This window comes from Schistocerca cancellata, chromosome 2, assembly GCF_023864275.1.
Source record: "Schistocerca cancellata isolate TAMUIC-IGC-003103 chromosome 2, iqSchCanc2.1, whole genome shotgun sequence".
In the NCBI taxonomy this organism is placed as follows: Eukaryota; Metazoa; Arthropoda; class Insecta; order Orthoptera; family Acrididae; genus Schistocerca; species Schistocerca cancellata.
In genome coordinates, this window is record NC_064627.1 from 322,486,334 (window position 1) to 322,512,987 (window position 26,654).

Here is a 26,654-nt window from a genome sequence, read left to right on the forward strand (position 1 = left end):
TTTTTTATTTTTTTTTTTTTTTATTTTTTTTTTTTTTTTTTTTTTTTTTGGATACGCTGTGATGGCTCCCGATAACGACACAGATCCGTTCCATAAGATTTACAGCAGGCGAATCTGGTCTCCGAGACATCAACGTCAGTTCACTATAATGCTCCTCAAACCACCGTAGCATGGTTCTGACTAAGAGACACGGACAATTAACATTTCTGACAGCCTTAAGTTACTACATGTAAACGTGTGAAGACGCAGAGGTGGTCTCCAGCGGAGCTCCATGGTCAACACTGTACGATGGACGGTGTGCTCTGAATCACTTGTGCGGGCGCTAGCATTGTGCTCTTTCGGCAGAGATGTCACACATCACCAGCTGTCCTACTTTACAGAGCAGGCAAGGGTCCGAATCCCACGTTCTGTTTAGAGTCGTGGAGGTCTAACTATATAGCTTCTTGTGGTAGCTTCACTGTCGTTCTACCTCTCTCTGTAGATGCTCACGACAATATCACGTGAACATTCGACCATATCCGCCGTTTTAGAGATACTCGTTCACAGTCTCTGCGTAGTAATAATTTGCTCTTTGTCAGAGTCGCTTATCTCAAAGGATTATCTCATTAGAGAGATTCGAGCGCGCACGGAGGCTTTCCGGCAGTCGTTCTTCCTGCGAACCATACGCGACTGGAACAGGAAACGGAGGTAATGACAGTGGCACGTAAAGTGCCTTCCGCCACACACCGTTGGGTGACTTGCGGAGTATAAATGTAGATGTAGATGTATATTTGCAGCCCATATCTTAGCTAAAATGATCCCCTATCCGTGTCTACCTCACTTAAGTATTTCCGTTACCACGTCACGTGCCCGCCCACTAGGCAGCATCCAACGTCGTGGTGGGCAGTGGTTGTAATGTTTTGGTTTATCAGTGAATATTCCCTTTACAGCCGTTGAATACTAAAAGAAATCCGATAAATTTTGGGTATACGATAAATCGCACCAATCTGTCAATTCGACTAAATACCTAGTAATTACAATAACGAGCAACTTAAATTGGAAAGACCACATAGATAATATTGCGGGGAAGGTGAAACAAAGACTGCGCTTTGTTGGCAGAACACTTAGAAGATACGACAAACCCACTAAAGAGACAGCCTACATTACGCTTTTCTGTCCTCTGCTGGAATATTGCTGCACGGTATGGGATTCTTACCAGGTAGGACTGACGGAGTACATCGAAAACGTGCAAAGAAGGGCAGCTTGTTTCGTGTTATCGCGCAATAGGGGTAAGAGTGTCACTGATATAAAGCGATTTGGGGTCGCAGTCATTGAAACAAAGGCGCTTGCCTTTGCGATAAGATCTATTTACGAAATTTCAATCACCAACTTTCTCTTCCGAATGCGAAAATATTCTATTGACACCCACCTACGTAGAGAGAAATGATCATCATAATAAAATAAGAGAAATCAGAACTCGAACGGAAAGATTTAGGAGTTCATTTTTCCCATGTGCCATTCTAGAGTGGAATGGTAGAGAAGTTGTATGAAAATAGTTCGATGAACCCTCTGCCAGGCACTTACGTGTGAATTGCAGAGTACCCATGAAGATGTAGATGTACAGGGTTATTACAAATGATTGAAGCAATTTCACAGCTCTACAATAACTTTATTATTTGAGATATTTTCAAAATGCTTTGCACACACATAGAAAAACTCAAAAAGTTTTTTTAGGCATTCACAAATGTCCGATATGTGCCCCTTTAGTGATTCGGCAGACATCAAGCCGATAATCAAGTTCCTCCCACACTCGGCGCAGCATGTCCCCATCAATGAGTTCGAAAGCATCGTTGATGCGAGCTCGCAGTTCTGGCACGTTTCTTGGTAGAGGAGGTTTAAACACTGAATCTTTCACATAACCCCAAAGAAAGAAATCGCATGGGGTTAAGTCGGGAGAGCGTGGAGGCCATGACATGAATTGCTGAACATGATCTCCACCACAACCGATCCATCGGTTTTCCAGTCTCCTGTTTAAGAAATGCCGAACATCATGATGGAAGTGCGGTGGAGCACCATCCTGTTGAAAGATGAAGTCGGCGCTGTCGGCCTCCAGTTGTGGCATGAGCCAATTTTCCGCGGGCTACGCGTAAAACTTGCCCGCGCGCGTTCAACCGTTTCTTCGCTCACTGTAGGCCGAGCCGTTGATTTCCCCTTACAGAGGCATCCAGAAGCTTTAAACTGCGCATACCATCACCTAATGGAGTTAGCAGTTGGTGGATCTTTGTTGAACTTCGTCCTGAAGTGTCGTTGCACTGTTATGACTGACTGATGTGAGTGCATTTCAAGCACGACATACGCTTTCTCGGCTCCTGTCGCCATTTTGTCTCACTGCGCTCTCGGGCGCTCTGACGGCAGAAACCTGAAGTGCGGCTTCAGCCGAACAAAACTTTATGAGTTTTTCTACGTATCTGTAGTGTGTCGTGACCATATGTCAATGAATGGAGCTACAGTGAATTGATGAAATCGCTTCAATCATTTGTAATAGCCCTGTATATGTAGTGGCGTCAAGAATGGTTGAGTTTAGCGAAGGAACTCAAGTCCAGCAGTGTACCGTTTTCCAGCTACATGCACAATATCACAACACATGTTCAAATATCCAGCATTTTCAGCATCACTGGGTATAGAATTACGTACGTCATTCACCGATCGCCTGATTTCCCACACCAATTGTAACGTTCGTTTACACAATCAGTTGAGTTTCTGATCTGCCCAGAGAGGTTTGTACCTCCTGTCGTGTTTGTGATCTTTGTTCAGGCGGCCACTTCATTTGTGTCAAAACATGAAAACATGTGGTTCCGTCACGGTGGTACACCCCTCGTGCGGTGTGACATCATTTCGACCAACGATATGGGTAACAGGTGATGCCCGATTGCTTGACCTGCAAGTTCTTCTGATTTGAACCGGCTAGACTGTGGATCACATGAAATCCTGTGGCATCACATGAAATCCTGTGGCATCCGAGGAAGATATACTGCGGCGGGTTATGGCTGTGGCGGATGCTAGAGGAACAGGGTAAGTGATAATGTTTACCGCAATATGGCACGGACGTCCGTATCTGTGTTGACGTCACATTGAGCCCTACTTGCAAGTGGACCCATGCGAAAAGCGGCAGAGGTCAGAGAGCAACTATCTTGTGGTGTTTTGCGTGCAGCAGGAAAATCTTACATTTCCGGACATGAGTTCCTATGCTAAACTTAATCCTCTTGGTCCTCACTACAAGTCCTCAAAGTCTGTTAGGGGATTTTAGTTACACCCTATAAGTTGAACATACGTGCTGTACTTCACTATAGCTCCAAAAAAATGCTGTTATTAGTTAGAATATATGATGAATGAAATAAGTAGTTATATGTGATCGCAAGTATCGCATAACTCGGACATAAGCTTTTATAAATGTTGGTATCGATTGTTACAGTAATGACAATTTTCTCACCCCACATCCCATCCCCATATGAATTTCAAGAGCTGGTAGCAGACGAAAGACAAGGATAGTTGGAGCATCCAGCAGTGGTGTCCTAGGCCGACGGTGATACTCTTCTTGTTGTCCAGAAGAACAGTCGCACTCAGCCTCGGAGAAGCTCCTGCAGGTACCTGCGCTCTGGCTTGCACGCGCCTGCGGTCAGTTCCGCTCGGCCGCATCGCACACTCGCCGCTCTGCTCGACTCGTCCCGGTATACACAGTACGGAGTGGCGCGCCTCCGTCCCGCTGTGGGAACGTCCGCCGCGCCGGAATCCCGGCTACCCGCAGCACTCGCCGTTTCTTGCCTTCCCGCGGCTTCTCCACTCGGCCTCCGGGATGCGGCCTGTTGACATTGGGCCGCAGCGCGCTCCCCACTTCAGCCGCTGCACTCGGCTCCCACGTCTACGCTCGGCCGCGCAGGGAATGCGGCGCACTTAACGGCGGCCCGCCGACTCGACGCGAAACGCCCGCCAGTCTAGCGGTGAGGCTCTCCGCAGACTGGTGGCACCCCGGCACAAACGCATCGCGCGAAAGAATTCTGCGCGGTTGGCTACCACAGTGACGGAAGTGTGACGTAACAGAAAAATTCATTTGGACAGTACCGGGTGATCAAACAGTCAGTATAAATTTGAAAACTTGATAAACCACGGAATAATGTAGATAGAGAGGTAAAAATTGACACACATGCTTGGAATGACATGGGGTTTTATTAGAACAAAAAAAGTTCACTAAGTGTCCGACAGATGGCGCTGGACAGCAAAACGTCAGTGACTGCGCATGACAATCGTGTATAAAAGGAGCTGTAATGAGAGAGAGAATCAGATGCGCTAGCAGTCGCAGCATGTTGACGTTACCTGAAAAGGCGCTTTTAGTGAAGCTGTATCATCAGAATGGGGAATGTGCTAGTTCAGCGTTACGATCCTATCGCCATAGGAAGGGGCTTCGAACGGGTAAAGATCCGTTGACAAATGCAGCTGTGGCGAGAATGATTTCGAAGTTCGAAGCTACAACAAGTTGTTTAGACGATAGACCCCGTAGTGGCTGACCGAGCACATGGCGTAATGCTGCTGAGACAGTCAGGAAGAAATGGAGACTGTAGCGGGTTCGTCTATGCACGGGGAAGTCAGCGCTCGTGCAGTCGCACGTCGCACCGGCATTCCATTCACTACTCTTTGATTGGCACTTAGGCGTACCCTCCGATGCTATCCGTACAAAAGCCATCGGCATCATGAACTGTTACCTGGCGATTTAGTGAAGCGGAGGGCATTTGCGGTGTGGGCGTTTCAAAAGATGGTGGAAGATGACGATTGGTTGAGAAACGTGTTGTGGACCGACGAAGCTCATTTCACGCTCCGAGGGTCTGTCAACGCCCACAACTGCAGAATTTGGGCTACCGAAAATGCTAGAACTGTCGTGAAAACTCCATTGCACAATGAGAAAGTCATTGTATGGGTTGGATTTACCACATCTACCGTTATCGGGCCTTTTTTCTTCGAGGAAATGCGTGATTCTGGTTTTGTAACTGCTGCCGTGATGGGTGAGAGGTACGCCTATACGTTACAGAATCGCATCATCCCCTGTCTGGCTGATAAACACCTGCTGGAATGTACGATGTTTATGCAGGATGGCGCTCCGCCCCATATTGCTAGACGTGTGAAAGATCTCTTGAACGCGTCGTTTGGTGATGATCGTGTACTCAGCCGCCACTTTCGTCATGCTTGGCCTCCCAGGTCCCCAGACCTCAGCCCGTGCGATTATTAGCTTTGGGGTCACCTGAAGTCGCAAGTGTATCGTGGTCGACCGACATCTCTAGGGATGCTGAAAGACAACATCCGACGCTAATGCCTCACCATAATTCCGGACATGCCTTACAGTGCTGTTCACATTATTCCTCGACTACAGCTATTGTTGAGGAATCATGGTGGACATATTGGGCATTTCCTGTAAAGAACATCATCTTTGCTTTGTCTTACTTTGTTATGCTAATTATTGCTGTTCTGATCACATGAAGCGCCATATGTTGGACATTTTTTGAACTTTTGTATTTTTTGGCTCTAATAAAACCCCATGTCATTCCAAGCATGTGTGTCAATTTACACCTCTCTATCTACATTATTCCGTGATTCATCCAGTTTTCAAATTTAGACTGAGTTTTTGATCACCGGTACACCTCTGGCTATCAAAACAGCAATACCAGGAAGGATAGTGAAAAACGAAATTTTACTGTGCGTGGTATAGTGCATTAGAACGAATACGTGATAAAATTGGTAGTTGAATTTGGTCGTATACAGGGTGCAAAATTTGGTACACAGACCTACTAGCCGTGGCATAGAATCCTACTGAGCGGGGATAGTAGATACTGGTACGTCATTCAATTTTGCTTCAGCTCTATATCTGTGTCTGGTGAGTAGCGACGTTCCAGATTCTCGGTAACTCACGACCAGATGTCTCCAAAATACACTCCTGGAAATGGAAAAAAGAACACATTGACACCGGTGTGTCAGACCCACCATACTTGCTCCGGACACTGCGAGAGGGCTGTACAAGCAATGATCACACGCACGGCACAGCGGACACACCAGGAACCGCGGTGTTGGCCGTCGAATGGCGCTAGCTGCGCAGCATTTGTGCACCGCCGCCATCAGTGTCAGCCAGTTTGCCGTGGCATACGGAGCTCCATCGCAGTCTTTAACACTGGTAGCATGCCGCGACAGCGTGGACGTGAACCGTATGTGCAGTTGACGGACTTTGAGCGAGGGCGTATAGTGGGCATGCGGGAGGCCGGGTGGACGTACCGCCGAATTGCTCAACACGTGGGGCGTGAGGTCTCCACAGTACATTGATGTTGTCGCCAGTGGTCGGCGGAAGGTGCACGTACCCGTCGACCTGGGACCGGACCGCAGCGACGCACGGATGCACGCCAAGACCGTAGGATCCTACGCAGTGCCGTAGGGGACCGCACCGCCACTTCCCAGCAAATTAGGGACACTGCTGCTCCTGGGGTATCGGCGAGGACCATTCGCAACCGTCTCCATGAAGCTGGGCTACGGTCCCGCACACCGTTAGGCCGTCTTCCGCTCACGCCCCAACATCGTGCAGCCCGCCTCCAGTGGTGTCGCGACAGGCGTGAATGGAGGGACGAATGGAGACGTGTCGTCTTCAGCGATGAGAGTCGCTTCTGCCTTGGTGCCAATGATGGTCGTATGCGTGTTTGGCGCCGTGCAGGTGAGCGCCACAATCAGGACTGCATACGACCGAGGCACACAGGGCCAACACCCGGCATCATGGTGTGGGGAGCGATCTCCTACACTGGCCGTACACCACTGGTGATCGTCGAAGGGACACTGAATAGTGCACGGTACATCCAAACCGTCATCGAACCCATCGTTCTACCATTCCTAGACCGGCAAGGGAACTTGCTGTTCCAACAGGACAATGCACGTCAGCATGTATCCCGTGCCACCCAACGTGCTCTAGAAGGTGTAAGTCAACTACCCTGGCCAGCAAGATCTCCCGATCTGTCCCCCATTGAGCATGTTTGGGACTGGATGAAGCGTCGTCTCACGCGGTCTGCACGTCCAGCACGAACGCTGGTCCAACTGAGGTGCCAGGTGGAAATGGCATGGCAAGCCGTTCCACAGGACTACATCCAGCATCTCTACGATCGTCTCCATGCGAGAATAGCAGCCTGCATTGCTGCGAAAGGTGGATATACACTGTACTAGTGCCGACATTGTGCATGCTCTGTTGCCTGTGTCTATGTGCCTGTGGTTCTGTCAGTGTGATCATGTGATGTATCTGACCCCAGGAATGTGTCAATAAAGTTTCCCCTTCCTGGGACAATGAATTCACGGTGTTCTTATTTCAATTTCCAAGAGTGTACTATTTCCTGACCACCCATGTGTGCTAGCCCTGTTTCGCTTTGTGCTTGCCTCCGCCAGTTCCCACTTGCAAAGCGAAAGGCGTTTCTATTGGGCCGAATATGATGGGCTGGCATTTCCGTAAACTTGACAAATGGTGGTAGTCGAAGCCGATTAGGCTAATTTTAAGAGGGATTTCCGTAACCCTGAAAAATGGTGCTGGTCGAAGCCGAGAAATCTGATCTTAAGAGGGAGTGGTATATCTATGACGGCCGATGTTTTCCGATCCAGTGCAGAGAAAGATCTTAAACTCTTGCCAGGATGCAGCACCTAACAGAAGCGCTGTAGGAACAGGAAATAGCCCATGACAATACCTACATTGTGGTCTTGATTCTGGATGGTTCAAAAGCTATCCGACAGGTTTGCGCGACTTTGTTACGATGATAACAGACTCCTCGCCCAACGACTCACCGTGCTTTTGTTCACTGCCAAGTCTCCGTTGACATTCTGCAAGTGCTGATGAATTTATGCTAAGCTCTCGTTTTATGCCAAAACGATCACTGTCAGTTCTCCGCTTGGAACACAGGTCCATTACAAGAGCCATTTTGAAGGCTACATGTAGAGCAGCCATTTGTCGGAACTTCGTGAAACTATAGGGGCCGAAGGGGAAATGTGTCACAACAAATTTCGTATTTTTTCAGCCGACATCGGGGGAGGAAAAAAATGCCTTGCATTACTTATTGAACGCCCCTCGTAGACGCCGCGTCTTTAGCAACCATACACTCACGTCCAGCGGATTGTCAGGCTCCAGTCTCTCGTCTGAACTAGCCTACGTGCCGGCAAGTCAATACCGGCCTGCGGAGGCACCACATGTATAAATATTCCGGAGAACCGCCAAAAGATGCTGACCTGTTGTTCCCAGTCCCGCACGCCTCATACGACCGTGGCGCCGCAATCAGGCGACGTGGTTCGCACGGAAATCTTTCACACTGTCTAATTAAGACGCCGCGCAACAACCAGCAGGTCCGCAGCTCGTGGTCTAGTGGCGCCGGCACGGTAGCTGAGCGAGTTCGGTCAGAGGGCTGTTCGCCCTGTGTAATAAAAAACTGAGTAAACGAATCAACGATCATCTTGAACGGATGTCTTGTGACGTCCGCCCAGACCAAACGCAACGAAAAATACCGAACAAAATGAGGAAAAAAAGAAAAAAAATGGCTAGCGTTTCTGCTTCTGGATCAGGGGTACCGGTTTCGATTCCCGTCGGGATCGGGGGTTTTTCTCTGCCGGGGGCTGGGTTGAGTTGTCCTCATCATTTTATCATCATCATCATCATTCCTGACAGTGACAAGACTGGACTATGTCAAATATTGGACTGTGTAAAAACTGGGACTTTGTACGGGAGCTGATGGCTATGCAGTTGAGCGCCCCACAAACCGAACGTCATCAAACATCAACGACCAGCAGACACCACTTGCTTACGCTCCAGGCTTTACGAGCGCCGGCTGCTCTCAGTGGCTCGTCAGTCAGAGCACACGCTCTTCGCTCAGTATTCGCTCAGCGTAAGCTCCGGGTTTTGCGCCGACCGCGCCAACCGCCCATCCAACAGAGCGCACGCTCAGCTTACGGTAGCCGCTCCACGTCAGCCAGGGATTGCGGATTAGCGGAAAGTTGCTTGCCAAGTGTTACGTCTCCTTGCAGCCTACTAAAGAATTGTGGTTACCTGCCAAGAGCTGTCTCGAAACTCACTGCAAATATTCACTGTATCATTAACAATAAATTCTGTTCTTTGCTTACCTGAAGCCAATGTATTCTTCGTGCACCATATACCAGACACCACAGAACAGGGTATGGTATGCCTAGCACTGTGCGGGCCACAACAGTACCTTTCAGGTTAATATGACTTAATATGATATTTTTGCATGCCACCGTCTTGGCGTTGTAATTTTTATGGCCAGCAGTTTACAACGACCAGAAAAGGTGTTACCAATCACGACAGTGCGGTTTAGTTTAACCCAGAGACTCTTCAAATCCTGATGATGGTAGAAATTTCGATTGCCACTATTTGTCTAAATGGGTAGAGAAGTGTTCATGATCACTAAGCTTTGCATGATGAACGTGGTGTAATCTAAAATACTCAGCTGTGACTCCTGATAGTGGCTTCCTCAATGACAATCAGTCTGTGTGACGTGGAACTTTACTCTTGGAGATTAACCTGGTGATCTGAGACCAAGGCCATGAGATCCATAAGATAGTAAGTAACGGCTTCAGGTACATGTCTTCTGAAGGCATGCGATACAGGCCCCATTGTTACCAAAGGAACAAAATTCGAACTTACAATACATCGGACGAAATTTACAGTTGTAACCAACACTTGCTGCCAGATAACACGTTTCTCTTAATGGGGCGAAATCGACAGGTGTGAAACTTCGGGCGTATCCCAAGGGGATTGTTACAGGTCCACTGCTACTCACAATTTATAGAGCGTGAACCAGAATTCCTCCGACAGACTTTCAGAGGTGGTAGAATGGAACAAAAGAAGAAAAAAGTTCATTAAATGTGGGATCTAAAGTGCATACTGAAGAGCTATGGGCAATTGTTCATGTTCGCTGTTGTGAGACACATATCTTCTTTTAAAAACTCTTTACTTTCGATATTTTGAGAGCTGATAATGAAGACCAAAACAAGAGAAAAGCACCCACTAAACATGAGCTCTATAGTGCATACTTCAAAAGCTATGGATACTTTTTCAGTAGAAGAGAAGTGTTTCACAGTAGTGAAGGTGGAAAAGCGCACATACGTCTTAAGGTACGCATTTTATAGCGCATGTTTACTGGACATTTTTCTTGTTTTGGTGCATTCTTCCTCCTCCAAAAATATGAAAGCAGGGAGACTGCATTAGAAGAGATGCGTTTCGCAGTATCTAAGACGAATAAGTTCTCATAGCTCTTACGCTCTAGGCGCTTCAGTCCGGAACTGCGCGACTGCTACGGTCGCAGGTTCGAATCCTGCCACGGGCATGGATGTGTGTGATGTCCTTAGGTTAGTTAGGTTTAAGTAGTTCTAAGTTCTAGGGGAATTATGACCTTAGATGTTAAGTCCCATAGTGCTCAGAGCCATTTGAACCATTTGAAGCTCTTACGCTATTTAAACATGATTACTCGTTTTACAGTACCTAGCGATCTACTTCAACTGAATACGAATTGTTAATAGAGCACAGTACGTTATATTGGCGCACGAATGTTCTTCAGAACCGACAGTAACATCACACTTTAATGCTTGGCAGAGTACAAGTGTGTCTGAACACACAGTGCACCGAACACTCCTAACGATGGGCCGACTAACGGAAACTTAATAAGATCTCTAATGTTCTCAATGTACATAAAATATTTGTCAGATAGAATGTTGTTGTCTACAGGAAAGTATAATTGGATGGTCGTGGGAAAACGCAGTCAGACTTAGAGAATGTTTCCACTTGGTGTAATGACCGACAGACCTATCTAAATGTTGAAATTCAACATAATGCTTATAACCAACAGACAGAAACGATACTGTCCAATTACAAGATTAATGGTGAAAACATGGAGCATGTAACATTGAATAAGTACATAGAGGTAATACTAAGAAGCTGCTTGAGATGGGAGGATTACGTGAATGACTATTAGGGAAGGCGAATGGGAAACTCAGACTTATTGGAGAGGTTCTGGGAAAGTGCAGTACATCTGTAAAGATAATCACATACGCGATGCTTGTGCATCCAGGTCTAGAGTATTATTCCGGTGCCTGGACTCTTTTTCAAATAGACATGACAACAGACATGAACGAATTCAGAAACATGTCGCTGGAATCATGACAGTTCGGTAAATTTAGAGAACATGTATTCCAAGAAGATTGTGCGACTGTTATGTTATCGGTATCAAACGTCTCTCATAGGCCTCATAATTGTGATTAGAGCTGTGCACATAACTGGTTCATATCATACTTGACAGAATGCAAGTAGCTTTCAGAATGATCCAAACAATGTTGGAAGAATAGAAAATTTTAATAACTGAGCAGAAATCGCAAAGGGAGCTCCACAGGATTCAGTTTTGGGTCCACTCCTATTTCTTACAACAGCGAATGAGATTCCATTTAATATTCGACAAGCATAGTTGGTACTTTTCGCAGCCGATACTAGTGTTATAATAAATGTCTTTAGAGAGAAAACAACACAACAGGTTATTAATGATGTTTTACAAAGAATTATAGAGTGGTTCTCTGAAAACAGACTCTCCATAAAGTTTAGGCAAACACACTTTATTCACTTTTTTACAACAAATAGTCTTACAGAAAACTGACGTAGCACGTTAACAGGCGTCCCTAAATAGTGCAGAATGCACCAAATTTTTGCGTTTACGTACTCATGAAAACTTTAACTGAAAGAAGAATATTGCTAAAAATGTCAAGTAATTAAGGACAGCCACTTATGCTCTTCGTAAAATTGCTAATCTTGGAAACAAACGAATAAATCTCCGGACATATTTGGGATATTTCCAGTCAGTAATGTCTTAAAAAAGTAATTTTTTTGGGTAACTCATCTTTTAAAAAGTACTGATTGCACGAAAGCGAGCAGCAAGAACATGTGGTGCTCACCCTTAGCCGTCTTACAGAAACATATACAGCGAAGTTCATAATAAATGATCTATCATAATTTCAAAAGAATAATGATGTACATATCTAACACACTAGAGGAAAAATTGACCTTTATTACCCACTATTAACGCTGTCAGTGGCTCAGGACTCAGGAAGGAATTCAGTATGCAGCGACAAAAGTTTTCGAACATTTGCCCAATACTGTAAACTGTCTGATAGATATCGAGGCTAATTTTAAATCCAACTCCAACCCCAGATAATTTCTCTGCTTGAAGACTGTAATTTCAAGAACAGGACTAAAATGTATTCTTTCCATTACTGTTTCGTTCCACACAGTTCGAGAAAAGAATCGTTCAAATGACCTATGGAACACGTTACTCACTAACCGACTAACAGAAACATGAAGTCATTGTTCCGTCGCTCAGTACGCGATAAAAATAGTGAAGAAAAGTCTATTAATACGAAGTACCCTCTGCCAAGCATAGTACCGTGTAGATATAGAACTACCGAATGACACTGAGAAGTGTAATGAAATTTTTGTAAAAACCCACGTTTTACAGTCGTATGTTTTTTATGTAACATGTTGTTGAGACTACGACGATTTTTCTTCAAACTGGCGATCATTCTTTTGTAATGTCATTGGCTAGTTTGTGAAAAGAGGGGTACTGTGGTATAACACTTTCTGGTGTCTGTTTTAAAGACTGCGAAATATACACGGGAAATTCGCTCGCAAATGTGAGAGCGACATCTTGCCTGCTGTCGACTGCTGCTGTCCTATTAATAAATTCCATAAGAACACCGTAGTGTCGTATGTTGTTGATAATTTCTTTGCACTTCCTACTCTTGAGCTTTTGCAGAGAAATATCTATAATTTTAAGAAGTAATAACTATTGAGTGAGGTCTTCAGGCCAGACTTATTTATTTCTCTTTGGTTCAAATGGTTCAAATGGCTCTGAGCACTATGGGACTTAACATCTGAGGTCATCAGTCCCTTAGAACTTAGAACTACTTAAACCTAACTAACCTAAGCCTTTTTACTTCTTTATTTAGAATTATATCTCTATCTCCACTCTCGTTAACATTCAGGAACTCAAATAAAGCTTCTTTTTTCCTTTCAATTATATCTGTTATTGCAACATGCCACCAAACATATACTTATATGGATATGGTGTCTGTTCTTTCGGTCATGTCCGAAAGAACAGACACCATTGATGACCTGCAGCCGTCTAGAACGAAATTTGAATTATATTAATACCTTCAGATGCTAACAGGCGTTGATATATATCAACGAGGACAGGTGGAAATGTGTGCTCCGACCAGGACTCGAACCCGGGACTAGTTCTGGCAACACTGTCCATGACCTTCTTCTTCTTTGCGGTTGCACACATATTCCCCGAACTCTTACGTGACTTGGTAAGAATGTCTTCCACGAGTAATGAGTATGTTGGGGTGGGACACTACGAATGTAGTGCGCGGACATACAAGGTGAGAATGTGGGTCTCACGGGAGGCGTGCACGAGATAGTCCCTACAGTCGCGCTATCCTCTGTGCCCTCGGTGGCTCCGATGGATAGAGCGTCTGCCATGTAAGCAGAAGCGGGTTCGAGTTCCGGTCGGGGCACACATTTTCACCTGTCCCCGTAGATACATATCAACGCCCGTCAGCAGCTGAAGGTATTAATATAATTAGAAGGAAGGTCAGCGTTGGCTGTAATTTTGATGGTTTATGACAGCACTGAAGATGGTCGTTGTGTGATTGAAAATCGATTTTGCTGTCATAAACCATGAAAATTACGGCCAACGCTAACCTTCCTTCTAATTTCACGTATATGGTCGTTGTGCACAGAGTACTCTATGGAGTCGCCAATCAATATTAATATCATTCTAATTCCCACCAAACAGGTTTCTCCTTCTCTTCATACTCTCCGAGGGATTCTTCTGCTGCTTCATCTATGGCCTTCTTTATATATTCATATTACTCTTCTTCTATTCTCTGTATTCTCCAATTTTTTAACAGCCTCTAAATCACCTATGACAAAATCTCACAGGAGAAGAGGATGCTCATTTAGATTCTGAGCTAGCAATCAGCTTTAATGACAGCGGCGGACAGTTAACTCTTGACTAGTAAAGAGAAAAGCTTTTGAATGAGGTTAGCTCGTACTAAAAAAAAAATAAAAACAACATCATTTCTTACAACATTTTAGACAAATACCGCATATTTGGAATTAATTACTAGCTACTAATCTTAACTTGTTTTTACGTTCACAATAATTATGGGTACTGTTACTTCAGTGTCGTTACGGTGGTATCTTTAGAGAGCTTTCCTCCTTATTATTTACATATGGTTTACTACATAGCAAATGAACAGATCTTAATATATCAAATCAATTTTCTTGGGGAGATGGGTAACTGTGACGAAAGTTTCTTGGAGGCGCTACGTTTATTGAGGGACGGAGGGAAGATAAGGAGTGAAAGAGAATAAATGGAAGAGCCACAACCGGAGTTGCAGGTGGGAAAACTAAGGATCAGTTTAAAAATCAACACAGCACAGCGTGTGACGTACTTGCAATAAATGGAGATTCTACAGCCACGTACTGTGTCATGAAAGCCACTTACCTCCAAAGCACCCATCATCAGCTCCTTCAACTCGTCCAGGCACCTGTTGATTCTAGCCCTTCTCTTACGTTCCAGCAATGGCTTCGTCACCTGCAAAAATGATCGTTATTGTCACAATGATGCCGTCGTGTAAGAGCAACTAACACACACCATTACTTTCCCAAATACATACATCACGTCGCATCACTCTACATTTAATGTTGTTTATAAAATGATCAAAATTACGATAATTGGTATTTGGTTTCTCGGTCAAAAATATGTGTTTCAGCGTTTTTGAAAATTCAATCACTAAGAGGTTAAAACAGTGTGAAAGTTTTTTTTAAGTAAATCATTATAAGTACTACTAAAGCAATGTCAAAGGTTCATCCAAGAAAAAAGGCACAGTATTAGACTTCTTAATTGAAAAAAAATGTGGTTCCGTGTTTTTGGAAATTGGAAACTCAACTCATAAGGTAGTCAAATAGTGAAAGAAAATTCTTATTAAGATATCTCATTATGAAAACATTTGTAAAGAAAAACTGAATTTGGCTTCTCAGTTAGAAGTAAAAAAAATCTGTGTTTCACTGTTTTTCGAAATTCAACCGCTATGGAAGTGAAATAGGGGATGAAGAACTTTATGGAATATCTCATTACGAAGGCTTTTTAAAGCTAAACTTAAGAAAATCTGAATTTGGCTTCTAGGCTATAAATAAAGAAAAATATTTGTTTCACTGTTTTTTTGGAAATTCGACACCTAAGGGGGTTGAAATAGGAGATGAGAGTTTTTAAGAAAATATTTCATTGTTTAAAATAAAAGTTAAACTAAATCTATGAAAACTGGTAATTCAGTTCCCTGTTAGATATAAATAAATGCATCGTATTGGGTGAAAGTTTCTTTAAAAATATTATCAAATACGCAAAAGGCATGATTAAGAAGAACCCAACATTCCAGCTACCAGAATCGCTTTTAGTCAGAAGTACATTCGGAAAACATTTTTCTATGGCGTTAATTAGCGTGAAAATTTAGGTGATGCAATTTAAGAACATCACAAAAATTAAATGAAAGCAAAATAAAAACAAAAAAATCTGTGGAGGCCATACTGTCTATGTCAGCGAAGAAGAGATCGCTAAGATAAGTAAATATATATTTAGATCATCTATAGGTTTTGATGAGTGAGTTTACGAGTATCAATTATATTGCATAAATGGCCATGACTTTTTGATTCATTGACTTCGGAGCTTAAATTTTTTACTCCACCAAGTGAGACTTTAGAACTTTTTCGTAAATTTCAACTTGATACCTCTACCCAGGTTCAGAAAAAAAGGGTCTTATCAAACGGTCAGAAAAAGTGATCCTATAAGGAGCCGTTTTTATCGGATGAGGAAGGGAACCCCAAAACTGAAGAATTACGTAAGCTGTACAGACACCGTAACATCGTCTAAGTTCCAGAGAAGAGAAGTTTGAACTGAACTGGCTACGTAGCAAGACGACAGGGAATAGATTACAATAGGGACAACAGGTGGAACGAGAGGGAAAGGAATTCCCAGAATCAGGTGGTGAGATAGCATCGGGGGAATACAGCTTGGATGAGCATCAACACCAAGTGGACAAACAGAGCACTCGACAGAAATAAATGGAAACCATTACGAAACTGATTCGCATATTGCTGCTATACATTGACGTCAGCTATTTGTAACACACGAAAATTTGTGCTGAGCCAGGAATCCAAGCCGGATTTCCCGCATATCACGACAGGTCGCCTTAACCACTTCAAATACCCGAGCACGTCTCCAGGACCGACGCAAACTTCCATACGTCACGTAATCACACTCTGTTTTTGAAACCAGCAGACCGGCATCGAGGTTTCAGACCAGTTTCCTTTTTGAGCTGTACTTATAAACTCTTGGAGTGGCTCATTTAGAATAGAATTAGCAGCTTCGTTCTGGAACATATCCCAGTTCAGCAAGCAGGTTTCAGGCCACAGAGAAGTTGCTGCGACCACAGAAGGGAGATACACAAATTATTTAAAAAATTCTATGCCGAAAAACTGTAATTCTCATTAACAACATGATAACAACACGTATTTTCCGTGTCTACTTGGGAGAAAATGTGAGCAAGGAGAGGACATTAAGTAATGGTCTGCCACAGGACTCCATAGCCCCCTATTATTCAACCTATATGTCTTCGATTTTCCCAATACCAGGTCCACAAAATTCTGCTTGTAGCACCAAATGGGACAAGCGGAGCCAGTTCTTGCCGAACATCTAGCAGTTCTAAGCTCCTATTTTAGGAAGTGGAGACTTAAACCCAGTGCAAGCGAAACTGAAGTACGTGTACTCCATCAAACAACAAACAAACAGGCTAACAGGGTGCCCAGAGTGAAACTTAAGGGAAACACTATTTGCCGTAACAAGTACCCTAAGTACCTTGGTGTCACCTTTGAACGCACCCTTTCTTGTAAAAAAACTTATTGAAAATTCCGCGGCCAAGACAAAACTCTTAACAATATTATTCAAAAATCGTATGGAATGACATAGAGAGCTTCAGCAGATACATTGCGCACGTATCCATTGCGTCGGTCTCCTTAGCAGGCCATTATTGTGCCGCTATTTTGCTAAAAAGCTGCTACACCAACTTTATCGACGTCCAGTTAAAGCACGCTATGCGTTTAGTAACTGGGACAATCCGTCCAACACCCATTTATTGGCTTCCTGGGCGGATCAACATCCATCCACCTGCAATCCACAGAAGCGAGGCATTCCTTAGAGGACACCGCAAGCTGCAGGAGAACCTGGAATTACCCGTACAGGAAGACATACCTAGTCTGCTACAAGATAGATTCCGTTCAAGAATCCCACCGTTACGGCTAGCAGAACAGCTAACTTCCAGTAGTATCGAGGTTAGAGACCTGTAGGATCAGAACTGCCAACTTATTAAAAATCCTGAAGAGCGTGAGTGGTTTCTAAAAGATAATTTGATGCAGCTGGCACGGAACTCGACAGGAAACTGCGGGTCAAATTGAACAGAGCTCCCACTGAGCATGGTCGATGCTCAAACTCACTTTACAGATGGAGTGCTACATAGTCTACATCTTGTGACTGTGATGCTCTGAATCTGCACATTAGAGAAGAATGCCCTTGCGCTGCTATCAGGGGAGTCGAAGTGACTTCATGAAAGCTGACGATACAGTTCTTACATGGATTAGGATCTTAGATATTAACATTTTGTTAGTTTTATATGTTGTTTTGTCTTTCTGTATTTATGTTATATACATATACTAATGTTGTACATGTATTTTTACAGTGCATATGAGGCATACGAATATGGTTCAAATGGCTCTGAGCACTATGGGACTAAACTTCTAAGGTCATCAGTTCCCTAGAAATTAGAACTACTTAAACCTAACTAACCTAAGGACATCACACACATCCATGCCCGAGGCAGGATTCGAACCTGCGACCGCAGCAGCAGCGCGGTTCCAGACTGTAGCGCTTAGAACCGCTCGGCCACCCCGGCCGGCGCATACGAATAAATCGATAAATAAAGCCTTATGCGGAGGCTTGGAAATGTGCTCGGATAGTCGAATTTGGTAAGGCGACCGATCGTGATAAGCGCTAAATCAGGGAACAGGTCCTAGTCCAGCACAAATTTCATGTATCGCTAACAGCTGACGTCAATGGAATCACAATTTCGTAACGTTTACCACAGGTTTAATCGTCAGTGACAGTATCTGTTCCTTTAGACATATATGCATGTTTGAAGGATATTGCATTGTGAAGATACGCTGTATAAATATATAGTAACCGTCAACGAGAAATGGGAGAGGCCTGTAGAGCAGGTGTGTGGTGATAAGGCTCTTGCCACATGTAAAGTAATGTTGTATACGTAGAATTAAGACTTGGAGAACCTGATACTGATTTAGACGCATTCGTTAAGATGCGACGGTGTGTATGCCTGAACTTGTAGCTTGTAAATTTCTCGAAAAGTGCCAAAAAAAACCTGTCGGAACTGGCGAAGGGCGGGACAACATAAAGAACAGCACGATCACATCGCACTCGCGGAAGCTGCGCTCTCCGCCGCCAGAGTGCACGCACGTATTTAGCCAGCGCTCGTTACTCCTTTTTAAGCGCGACGGCGCCGCACTTAGGTGCGCCGGAAAGCAGAGATTTATTCATCGCGTGACCGGAAAATTACGGAGGTGCTCGCAGCCGGGAAGGCGCTGGTAATAACAACAAAGCGGGCGCGCTGGCCGACTACCGGTTGGAAGGCCCCGCGGTAATGGCCGAGCGGCACCGCCGCTGCGATTGAAACCATTAATACAGCTGTCGGGAGGCGCACCTTTCATTACCCGCTGAGTTACGGGCCGCATTAGATCGCACTCACCCGCTTGCTCCGTGAGCGAGCGAGCGAGTGCCGAGTGCAAGCTGAACGCTCGAGTTCTCCCCGTCCATCCCCCGCGGCTTGCGACTTGCTTATCTGTAAGATACCATCACTTGCGCCGGCACTCGATTTCCTGGCCCGCTGATGAAGATCTGTGAAAGCTGAGTGCCGGATAGGAAGGAAGCAAAGGCCGGAAGGGGCGATGGCTGTTGGAACCTTGCCTTCTGGCCAATCGCGGTCCAGTAACATTAACGTGACCACCTGTCAAAAACCTTAATGCCGCGTGGGATCAGCCGAGCGGTCTGAGGCGCTGCAGTCATGGACTATGCGGCTGGTCCCGGCGGAGGTTCGAGTCCTCCCTCGGGCATGGGAGTGTGTGTGTGTTTGTCCTTAGGATAATTTAGGTTAAATAGTGTGTAAGCTTAGGGAATGATGACCTCAGCAGTTAAGTTCCACAAGATTTCACACACATTTGGAAAACCTTAATAACCATATGCTGCAGTGTGGACGTGCACGAAGAGTGATGATTTGGAAGGTAACGGTAGGAATGGCCGGCCGCGGTGGTCTAGCGATTCTGGCGCTGCAGTCCGGAACCGCGGGACTGCTAGGTCGCAGGTTCGAATCCTGCCTCGGGCATGGGTGTGTGTGATGTCCTTAGGTTAGTTAGGTTTAAGTAGTTCTAAGTTCTAGGGGACTTATGACCTAAGATGTTGAGTCCCATAGTGCTCAGAGCCATTTTTTTTTTTTTTTTTTGTAACGGTAGGAATGTGGAGTCAAGATGACACCAGTGCCTTGGACAGCTACGCTGGGTGTCTCGGTTGAGGATCCATGGTGCAAACAGCCCTATCGAGATGATCCCACAGATTCTCAGTTGGGTATAATTCGGGGTGTTTGGTGGCCAGCAGAGTATGGCGAACTCATCCTGGGACTGTCTGCGCCACAAACGTACACTGCGAGCTGTGCGACCCGTTGCATTGTCCTGCTGGAAGATGCCATAGCGTCGAGGAAAAACAAATTGCATATAGGGGTGCATATGGTCTCCTAGGATAGGTACATACTTTTGTTGATCCATTTTGCCTTCTAGACCATAACGCTCCTTTCTATGGCCTGGACCCTTCCAACGACTGATGGAGGGCTGTACAAGCCAACGGCCGTCTCTCCAGTGGAGCACAAAACGTGATTCATTTGAAAAGGCTATCTGTCGCAGCGCGGTAGACATTCAGCTGCGATACTGGAGAGCAAATTCCAACACTTTGTAAAAAAATGAAACACCTAGAGCCATTCTTTTGATTCCATTAACTGTATGGCCACCGGTTTAGGCTCTTCAGTGCACCATCTTCAGGTCTTAGCTGATGCTGGAAGGGTTAACACCATCGGTATATGACGGCCAGGGTGGTCGAGCGGTTCTAGGCGCTACAGTCTGGAACCGCGCGACCGCTACAGTCGCAGGTTCGAATCCTGCCTCGGGCATGGATCTATGTGATGTCCTTGGTTAGTTAGGTTTAAGTAGTTCTAAGTTCTAGGGGACTGATGACCTCAGAAGTTAAGTCCCATAGTGCTCAGAGCCATTTTTTTGAACCATCGGTATACACGGGCATTAGTGGCTAACGTAACTCCAGCCATGGTGGAGACACAACATCACAGATACAGGTAGTCTGCGTGAACCAGTTACGTTGGCCACTGATGCATCGTGTATAGGGATGGTGCCAACCCCTTCAGTATCAGCTAAGGCGTGAAGACGGTGCACTGAAGCGCCGAAACTAACTAATAGCCATACAATTAATGGCATCATAAGGACGGCTATAGGTGTTTCATTTTCTTACAACGACCGTAGTCCTCCAGACCTTCAGTCACAAGGATGGACATACAAAAACAATGCCAACGTTCGACGCTGATGAACAACAGACAGCATGGTTGCATGGACCAGGTGCCTGCTGCGGAAGCCCATATTACGTCAGTTGTTCAATAGTTGCACATCTATTCGCCCGTACACATCTCTGCACTTGTCGGTCACGTCATCTATAGCCAGTGGCACATATTTGCCTTGGCGCTGGTTTTGGATAGCGCCGTTCTGCCACGGACGGTATACGTTATATAAGTTTCTCTAATTGAATCTTTTTTGTTTAACAGATTACCGGTTTCGGTCTTTAATGACCATCATCAGATTTATGATTTATGAAACAGATCTGATGATGGTCATTAAAGATCGAAACCGGTAATCTGTTAAACAAAAAAGATTGTGACCATAGACGTAAAGTAAAGAAACTTATTACATATACGGGTCACTGTGTTTTTTCGCGACGATGTCGCAGCTTGTGAAGGTATAGATTATTCTTGTCTGCACGTAAACAGACTCATCCGTTGGAAATGCTTCCACCCTTGGCCCAAAAAGGCAATTACTAGACCCTTTTGGGGGTCAGATAAACCGCTCCATTTCCACATTACGGCGACTGCACTGTTTTCCGCATGCCCCCAACATACTTTATGTACTTCCCACTGCTAGTGGTTCCAAGGACCGTTTGTGAGTGGTTATTGCACGCTGGCGTCGAGCGTAGACAGTGGTCACACTAATTTGACTGGTCTGTGCATCGGTCTCAACATTTTGGTCGCCGCCTCTGGGTGTCCGTTCTTTAGCTAATGGTACTTTAGTGGCAGTTTCCGGTATCCGGAGGAAAGACGCTTTTGTTCTGGCTGGAGATGACTAGCCAGACTCTCCGAAACATTTATAAATTGATTGTGGTCTGCATCGACTATAAAGTTTGATCAAAAGTATAGGGACAGCCCTTTGTAATGCGGAACTCAGCACTAGGTTCACGGGAATAGGGTCCAGCCAGATTTAAAGGAAACAGGGAGTGTTATGTTGTCAGAAGCGATGCAGTAATAATGAAACGAGTGGGTTAGGAGAGCTCAGTGACTTCAAACGTGCGCTAGTCATTGGGTGTCACCTGAGTAACACACCCATCAGGGGCCCTTCAACCCTTCTAAAAGTGCCCCAGTAAAGTGGAAACGCGAAGGAGCAGCAGCAGCTAAACCAAGTTTAGACCCCGTCGGAGGTTCGAGTCCTCCCTCGGGCATGGGTGTGTCTGTCGTCCTTAGCGTAAGTTAGATTAAGTAGTGTGTAAGCTTAGGGACTCATGACCTCAGCAGTTTGGTGCCACATGGCCTCACCACAAATTTCCAATTTTTCCAAGTTTAGATAGACTACATGTGCTGACGGACAAGGACTGTCGAACATTGTGGACAGTGGCTGTAAATAATCGCAGGAAATTAGCGGAAGGTGTCACTCGTGAGCTCAGCTAGCACAATGACTGTGCATAGGGAATTAAAAAGAATAATGTACAATGGTTGACAGTTCCATACGAACCACACATTTATGTACTCAATGCTGACACTCGAGGTCAGCCATTGGACAGTAAATGTTTGAAGGCAAGCGATCACTCTGTCAGAAGGAAGAGTTGTCTGCCATCATGAGCAATGTCAACGGTGAAGTACGGAGGAGGTATGGGCGTGTTTTTCGTGGTTAGGCTGTGGTCCCCTTATTGTGCTTAAGAAAACGCTGATCTACCGAAAATACAAGTAGTTATAGAGGTCTCTCCACACATCTCTATTCTCTGAACAACGTTAAAAAACGATCTACTACATAAATAGTGAGATTAGATCCAAACGAAGTGTATAGGACAAGAGATTATTAGGAAATATGGTGCGAAATTGTGATTTAGTGTGTTTCAGTGCGCGATGCGCCAGCCTCACGGCAGACAGCGGACGAGTTTTGAAACGAGCGTCGGTATGTGTGTACGTGCGCAGCAGCGATCAGAACGCAGCATTAGCAGAATTACGCAGGCGCGGGCCGCGTGTGGCGCGGTTGTGTTAGCCAACTCATCGAGAACCTTCTCATAATCACGCCGCAACGTAACCGGCCGATTCAGCAGCGGTCTGCACTATTTAAGGGCATCAGAGCTGGGTGTCGGCATTCGGTTCGACCGATTGGGCGTTCGGTCGCTGTCACGTCGTCGTCATCAGTGACACTGTCCCCGAGGACTGGCCAGCGGAGGGCGTTGCCCGCTGCTGCACCGGCGACTCCCGGCGTCGTCACGAGCCGCCGCGTCTGCAGGGGGCGAGCTGGGCCGCGCCTAGTGCTGCTAACCTCCTACCGCCTGCGCAGCCACTGACTGAGCCCGGCCTCGCGTTCCCCGGACTGCGCGCATCAGTACGTCTCCACCACTACACGAGTGGTGTGGCTGAGCTACCGGAAAATGTACTGGGAAAACCAACAATAAAGAGGAAGATTGCTGAAAACAGCCACCTTCTTCTACCCAGCCACGCCCTACAACCCTGACCACGTCAGCCGCTCCGGTCATCCTATTACAGAAGCAATGGAATAAATAATGGTAGAATTCAGTCTGATGTTGTTCCCAGCTGGGCACATGGGGCAAAGGCTAGAACGTTTCATTTCACTTCTGACTTGAGCATAGCTGCTCTAAATTGTGACCATTGTTTTTAGCAATTAATTTTATGATTTACCAACATTTCATTCTAATGAAGACACCCATAGTAATTGCCATGTTCAAAATTGTAAATGAATAAATAGTTCATCAGCTGACCACAACCTCCTGCACAACATATTCCCACTTAACTATTTTCCTTACCGCCACTGTCACGGTCAGAAACTCATCTCAAGACTTTAATGCACTCGTCCATTTTTCAAGAATACACATTATGTTTCGAATTGATAACAGTGCTCAAAAGTAGGGACAGTTGGCACTCTGCATAAGTCTTACACGGAACGGGTCGTGACACCTCTAAAAATTGGGACATTCCGCGGAAATCAAACCATCTGGCAACATGTCCTCGGGGGAACTAGTAGTTCTGTTCCCTCAGGAACGGAGGTGATGTTTTCGTGGTTTACTTCAGAAGTTGGAAGAAGGTGATCCTCTGTGGCCACTAAAATTTTTCTTGCATTACAGAAAATTTAAGGACGGAAGGAAGACTGGGCTTAACGTCCCATCGACATCGAGGTCATTAGAGACGGAGCACAAGCTCTGATTGTGTGAAAAATGGGGAAGGAAACGGTCATGCCCTTTCAAAGGAACTATCTCGGTCTGTACCTGGAACTATGTAGGTAAATCATGGGAAACTTAAATCTGAATGGCCGAACGCGAGTTTGAACCCTCGCCTTCCTGAGTGCGAGGGCAGCGTGGCAACCAATGCGCCACCTTGCTCGGTCACACAAAACTGAAACAATCCGAAAGTGCGTTCTTGTGCGCGGGTAAAGATTTCGAGTTGAGTCATCTCAGTTTTCTATGCGAGTGTTGCCATTTAGCAAGTACGTGGGCCTTCAGTAGGCAGACAGCACAAATTAGATTGTGGAGCCAAGTCGCTAGCTGTATAGTGGTCTTCAATGTGTGAGATAGATTTGTCGAGCTATCTACTGACACCAGTAGCTTGTATTCGTTTCCGTGCAAATTTGAATGTGCCGATTTGGTGTCATTTTGTTCCCTACTTTCAAACTGTATTCTCGACTTTCGTGGAAATTACCGGCAGCAGAAATTGCCAAGAGCCAGCCGCAAGCAGTGTATGAACTTACGCTATAGACAATTAGTCCAGTGGTCGGATCTCGGCATCTACCTGAAAGCTACGATACTACGGCGCAGGGATTTCAATGACAGCAAGTCCGTTGGTGATACGTATAGATATAAAACTCAACCAGTCGTTTATTTTATAAGATGCGATTTATTGTACGTGTAACCAGTATTCGATGCACAACAGGCACGTCATATTATGTTGGTGTAAAGTTCGTAGCGTTTTTCCGTAAGTTTTTATAAACACAACAGAGACACATAATAGAGACTCTAGTCATCAATAATACACTCCTGGAAATTGAAATAAGAACACCGTGAATTCATTGTCCCAGGAAGGGGAAACTTTATTGACACATTCCTGGGGTCAGATACATCACATGATCACACTGACAAAACCACAAGCACATAGACACAGGCAACAGAGCATGCACAATGTCGGCACTAGTACAGTGTATATCCACCTTTCGCAGCAATGCAGGCTGCTATTCTCCCATGGAGACGATCGTAGAGATGCTGGATGTAATCCTGTGGAACGGCTTGCCATGCCATTTCCACCTGACGCCTCAGTTGGACCAGCGTTCGTGCTGGACGTGCAGACCGCGTGAGACGACGCTTCATCCAGTCCCAAACATGCTCAATTGGGGACAGACCCGGAGATCTTGCTGGCCAGGGTAGTTGACTTACACCTTCTAGAGCACGTTGGGTGGCACGGGATACATGCGGACGTGCATGGTCCTGTTGGAACAGCAAGTTCCCTTGCCGGTCTAGGAATGGTAGAACGATGGGTTCGATGACGGTTTGGATGTACCGTGCACTATTCAGTGTTCCCTCGACGATCACCAGTGGTGTACGGCCAGTGTAGGAGATCGCTCCCCACACCATGATGCCGGGTGTTGGCCCTGTGTGCCTCGGTCGTATGCAATCCTGATTGTGGCGCTTACCTGCACGGCGCCAAACACGCATACGACCATCATTGGCACCAAGGCAGAAGCGACTCTCATCGCTGAAGACGACACGTCTCCATTCGTCCCTCCATTCACGCCTGTCGCGACACCACTGGAGGCGGGCTGCACGATGTTGGGGCGTGAGCGTTAGACGGCCTAACGGTGTGCGGGACCGTAGCCCAGCTTCATGGAGACGGTTGCGAATGGTCCTCGCCGATACCCCAGGAGCAACAGTGTCCCTAATTTGCTGGGAAGTGGCGGTGCGGTTCCCTACGGCACTGCGTAGGATCCTACGGTCTTGTCGTGCATCCGTGCGTCGCTGCGGTCCGGTCCCAGGTCGACGGGCACGTGCACCTTCCGCCGACCACTGGCGACAACATCGATGTGCTGTGGAGACCTCACGCCCCACGTGTTGAGCAATTCGGCGGTACGTCCACCCGGCCTCCCGCATGCCCACTATACGCCTTCGCTCAAAGTCCGTCAACTGCACATACGGTTCACGTCCACGCTGTCGCGGCATGCTACCAGTGTTAAAGACTGCGATGGAGCTCCGTATGCCACGGCAAACTGGCTGACACTGACGGCGGCGGTGCACAAATGCTGCGCAGCTAGCGCCATTCGACGGCCAACACCGCGGTTCCTGGTGTGTCGGCTGTGCCGTGCGTGTGATCATTGCTTGTACAGCCCTCTCGCAGTGTCCGGAACAAGTATGGTGGATCTGACACACCGGTGTCAATGTGTTCTTTTTTCCATTTCCCGGAGTGTACATTCTCCTTCACTATTCACAACAGTCTGCCAACGCTGGGGTAACTGTCGATTCCGCGACTGTAGAAACCTCGTGGTTTCGACATGAAGAACACGTCAAGCCACGTTCGGAGCGCATTTTCATCCGTAAAAAGTGAAAATCTAGGGGCGCTAGCTCAAATGAATGAGGTGGGTGTGGAATGACTTCCCAATCCAACTCGTATATAGTGTTTTTTGCCAATATGGAAGAAGGCGAGCGAGTGTTACCGTGGAGTAGCATCACCTCACGCAGTTGTCCTGGTCGCTGTTCTTGGACTGCGTCTGCAAGATGTCTTAGTTGTTGGCAGTAAATGTCAGCAGTGACGGGTTCATCTCGGGGAAGCAATTAGTAGTACACCTGACCGTCGCTGTTCCACTAGAGTCATCA

General features: G+C 46.0%; 1 protein-coding gene across 1 annotated transcript in view; it reads right to left on the minus strand.

Moving 5' to 3' along the window:
- LOC126161698 (enhancer of split mgamma protein-like) overlaps nt 1-26,654 on the minus strand; it is a 145,901-nt gene that overhangs the window by 60,189 nt on the left and 59,058 nt on the right. The window contains exon 2 of the mRNA XM_049917717.1: nt 14,601-14,690. Within this exon, the coding sequence (XP_049773674.1) occupies nt 14,601-14,690 (90 nt within the window). The remainder of the gene's footprint in view (nt 1-14,600; nt 14,691-26,654) is intronic.